We start from the raw sequence: 4,774 nt of genomic DNA, 5'->3' as shown, positions 1-4,774 counted from the left end.
GATGTAGGAAGAATATTTTATCTCAAGGCAATCTAACTGGCAACAGTTATTAATCATCTTTTGAGCAGAGGTGACATCACCTTGTGTGAATGAGGTCACTGTAGTCAGACACTGCAAAACACTATTTTACTGTTTTAAAGCAAAATAATAATGGAGAGTTCATATTAAACTGGCTTTATCACTTTATATTAGTGATTTAGTAATTAGTGTGGTTAGCATTACAAACGACAACGTAGAAAAATTTGATTACTACTTTAGCAGTTTGATTTCAAAAAGGCTGCCAGTATTACTAAGTCTGGCATTTTTCATCACAGGCAAAGGTTAAACGCCTCAGGCCAAGTCAGAGTAATTTTGCTCTAGTCTGCCTTTCAGCGCCAGAGGTGGAAATCATAATTTAAAAGGCTATAATGTGATTATAAGTAGATTATTGACGCGCTCACACAGAGACCTATCCCCACAGATTATAATATAAAGAGCTTTCATATGAATTAAAAACAGATCAGAAACCAGGGCTGGGCAATATGACTGAAAAATGTATCACAATATAAATATTTCATATCAGTTGATCAATAATTATTGATTAGGTTTTTTTATTTTTAAATATCTGACGTCGGTGTTGCAATTTTCTCCTTTCATTCTACTCTTGTTTATTTTTAAGCAGCTTTTTTTTAAAAAAAAAAAACTGCTACTGCATAAATTACTCAACTGGTGTTGCTAGGTAACCACATAGTGAGGGAGTTACTAGGTAACCACAGAAGGAGTGGTTAGTTGATGCTACCAACCTCGCTTAGCTATCTGTGAGAGGTTGAGCAACTGAAGTCTTTCTCATAGAAGTATCTTAATCTTTAAATGAGTCCAGAGGAATTTAATCTATCATGTGATTTATTGATTTATTGTGACAGGCCTATGTGTTATCAACCAAATTTCTGGTTTTTAACAGATTATTAAGGACTTTCTTCCACAGAACGAGTGGTTAGTTGATGCCATCAGCCTTGCTTATCTATCTGTGAGTGAGCAACTGAAGTCTTGCTCATGAAAGTATGTTAATCTGTAAATGAGTCCAGAGGAATTTAATCTATCATGTGATTTATTGTGACAGGCCTATGTGTTATCAACCAAATTTCTGTTTTAACAGATTATTAAGGACTTTCTTCTGTTTTTTTATTGTCTCATTTCACAGCAGTTCTGTGGTGTTCTGGGTCGCACATTTATGGAGTTTCTGAAGGGCAGTGGAGACTACTGCCAGGCTCAGCACGCTGCCTATGCAGACGAGTGAACAGCAAAGCTTGCCATCCATTTTACATACTTGAGCCACCGGAGGGACCCTGGAAAGTTTACAGGACCGGGAAACCTCCCAGAACCAGCGATACTTCAGCCTGGATGGGGTAACTCCACCCGCTGCACACTGCCCTCGTTGGCTTCCACCCGGCCAGACTCAAGGTGGAACCAGCCTTTTTTGGTTTTTTTTTTTTTCTGTTTTACTTTCTTTTCTTTTGATTTCATCCCAAAGGAGAGGATTTTAAGTTGCTTTTCTAATTGCCTGCCACTTTGTCAACTGGCATCTCCTTCAAGTTGCCAGCCATTTTTGATGATTTAGCTTTGCCAACCTTCTACAAAGACCGGGGGATCTTTTGTTTCTGGGCTTCCTTGAGCTCATTGGACCTTTGTGTTTTACATTCCCTCTAACTGTTTACACTTGTGTTGTCTTGTTTTTTTGGAATAAGTTTACGTTTTGTTAACCATTTTTACATCGTTACAATGGCTCGCATGAACAGACCAGCCCCTGTTGAGATAACCTACAAAAACATGAGGTTCCTCATTACCCACAATCCCACCAACGCCACCCTGAACAAGTTCATTGAGGTGAGATACGATCTCCATTCTGAGTTTTTGCCAAATCAATATGAATCAGTGAAATAGGATCTAAACTTTTAGGTTTTTGTTGAGTAATGCTGCTGTTGTCTTATAAGCTTAAGACAACAACATAAAACATTAGCAGGTTGTAGCAAAAAATGCTAATTTCCACCTGCACCTCGTGGACATGTTGATGTAATAAAGCAAGATTTAACAAATCATGAATTGGCGAAAAGCCAGTATAATTTATTGCATAGATTTCTAAGAATTCATTATTCAGATCTCACTAAAACCAACCAAACCAAATTATAAACCAACAAACGAATCATAAAACTATTTCTTTGGCTTCATTAATAATGAGATTTGTCACCATGTGGTGACCGTTTAGTATAAGACAGATAATCTGATTAAAAAATGTATCTCCTCTGCCTTCTCCCAGTGCTGACTAGAAACAACCAATCAGAGCCAAGAGGTGGGTCTTGGTGCTGTCAATCACCCTCCTTTGCAGCTAGCGTAGCCTGTTATGAATGTTCAGGGCTAGTTGGCATAGTCACCAATGACGGCAGATTAACTTTTCCTGTCACTGAGTCGTTTCTCTGTCATTGCCACATTGAGCAGCGAGTACATGAGATTGATTGACAGCATGAAGACCTTCCTCCTGGCTCTGATGGGTTATTTTTGGTTGAGAACGGAGCATTTCATCAGACGGCAGTGGTAGCTGAGGGAGGAGTTGTTGGAGGAAATTGATATTTTCACAGATTATCTCTTATACAGTCACATTTTTAACAAGTATGTAAAAAAAAAAAAAAAAAAAAAAACTTTTTATAAGTTACATGCTGCAGCTTTAACACACATTTTTGTCAAATGTGCAAACATTTTATAACTACAACATTTTGAAAATGGCCAACTATTCAAGTGACCCATCATGACAAGAGAGGAGTTTTATTATAAAACCTACATTTTTGGATGCTGCAATCGCCTCCAGAGGGCGCCCTTGTGACTCCAGTCATGTCATCTGATCTCAGACAATTTTTCTTAGAGGTGGAGCAGCAGTGTCATTAAGAACTTAATAAACTAAGATGTTTGCATCAAAGTTTTTTTATTATATATATATATATATATATATATGAAGTATATATCAGAGATGGTATTGTCTAGATTTCTTGCTATGAATCTTTATTTTGATCCAAGAGTTTTTAAAAGTGTTTTAACTGGCCTGTGACCAGTTAGTCATAAAATATGAAGAAGCATATAATTTACATAAATATGGAAAATCAGTAAAACTGATCACATCAGGTTTCCTAATCAGTTGTCGATATTTTCCCGCAGGAGCTGAAAAAGTATGGTGTCACCACCGTGGTGAGAGTTTGCGAGGCCACTTATGATTCCACCCTGGTGGTAAAAGAGGGGATTCAGGTTCTGGTAAGTCCAGTCCTGTTGCATGGCTGATCAGCAGCAGTTAAACTATCTAAATTAATCTCAGGATAAAGTGAACATTTCCACTTTGACTCATTTTGTTTATTATTTTGAATATTTAAAAGTCTTTTAGATCCAGTGTCAAGTGTTCTTTACAATGTTGAAGTTTTAGTCTTTTAGAGGATGAACTTGCAATATTATGCTGTTAGTATATTATTTCAAAATGGTCTCAAAATAATGCAATACTTACTGGGACAATTTATCGTCCAGCAAAATTTGTTATAGTGACAGGGCAAAGCAGCAGCAGCAGCAGAAATATTATTTTCAGTTCTTATAGTTAATTTAATTTCAAAGTTAATTTGATGAAGATTTGTGTTTTCTGGGGGTTTTAAACTCTGCTGTAAAATGATGATCACAAAAATCCACTTTTTTTTCTAAATCTGTAAAATATTTTGTCAAAATGTCACAGCAGCATATTTTTCTAATCTTACATCAGCATTTAGTGTATAATTAGAAATGGATGTTCAACACGTTCCCCCTCCGTTTCTCTTTCCATTGTAACCAGTTCAACCACTCCTTGTTTCCAATAACAGGGATCCATGACATCATTTCCTCTTTTTCTTTTACCACTCATCTGCCGCAGGATTGGCCGTTTGATGATGGCGCTCCTCCCTCCAACCAGATCGTGGATGATTGGCTGAACCTGCTGAAGCTGAAGTTCAGAGAGGAGCCTGGCTGCTGCATTGCTGTCCACTGTGTGGCAGGGCTTGGGAGGTAGAAATCCATCTTTATTAATGATGCAGGACTCTTTTTGCAACAATTAAATTAATCAAAATATCCTCTAATAATAATATGCAACAACCAAATACCTCGAATGTATCCAAAATTAATGAATTATATTGTTGGCCATTTTAACACAGGTTGTTTTTTTTTTGTGCGTTCTCTTCCTTACGTTTTACATCGGACTATCAATAAAAGCTACTAGTGCCACAAAAAATAATTATCGACCCAATATAAAGATATTATTTTGTTTTTTTATAAATTTTGGAAAACTTTAAATTAGTACTTTTTTTAAGAGTCAACCGTTTTTGGTCTTAATGAGAGAATTGATGACAAAGCTTTACATTTTTGCTCCTTAATTTTTATTGTTTTCAGGTATGTTATCAGTTATTGGCCTTTGGAATTAGAAAACTAAACTATTGAATATTACTTAAAAACGTTACTTAACAAACTCATTTAAATCTGCGTTAACTAACTCATTTAATGTAAATTTAACTCAATTTACATTCTGATATTTTTGAGGGAAATTTTATTTATGAAGACGTCACAATTCATTTTGTTTGTTTTTGGTTGTGTTTTATTTTTGGATATGTAGAATATCTTCCAGTTCCAATTTTTACAAAATTAAGTTTCAGTTTTTGAGAGAACAAACTGGCGTTATTATTCCACTATCAACATAGTACTTGAAAATGGTCTCAAAACAACAAAATTATTGCGATAAACA

The 4,774-nt window shown here is 35.8% G+C and overlaps 1 protein-coding gene across 1 annotated transcript in view; it reads left to right on the top strand.

Moving 5' to 3' along the window:
• Nucleotides 1-1,518: 1,518 nt before the first annotated feature.
• The window catches only part of ptp4a1 (protein tyrosine phosphatase 4A1), an 8,406-nt gene continuing 5,150 nt past the window's right edge, over nt 1,519-4,774 (top strand). The window contains exons 1-3 of the mRNA XM_015059428.1: nt 1,519-1,863; nt 3,184-3,276; nt 3,914-4,044. Coding sequence (XP_014914914.1) covers nt 1,759-1,863; nt 3,184-3,276; nt 3,914-4,044 — 329 coding nt within the window. The 5' untranslated portion in view covers nt 1,519-1,758. The remainder of the gene's footprint in view (nt 1,864-3,183; nt 3,277-3,913; nt 4,045-4,774) is intronic.

Source organism: Poecilia latipinna, unplaced genomic scaffold (assembly GCF_001443285.1).
Source record: "Poecilia latipinna isolate Pla-1442-1.1 unplaced genomic scaffold, P_latipinna-1.0 Scaffold1627, whole genome shotgun sequence".
Classification (NCBI taxonomy): Eukaryota; Metazoa; Chordata; class Actinopteri; order Cyprinodontiformes; family Poeciliidae; genus Poecilia; species Poecilia latipinna.
The sequence above is the reverse complement of the archived record's forward strand: the minus strand, read 5'-3'. Positions and strand labels throughout refer to the sequence as shown.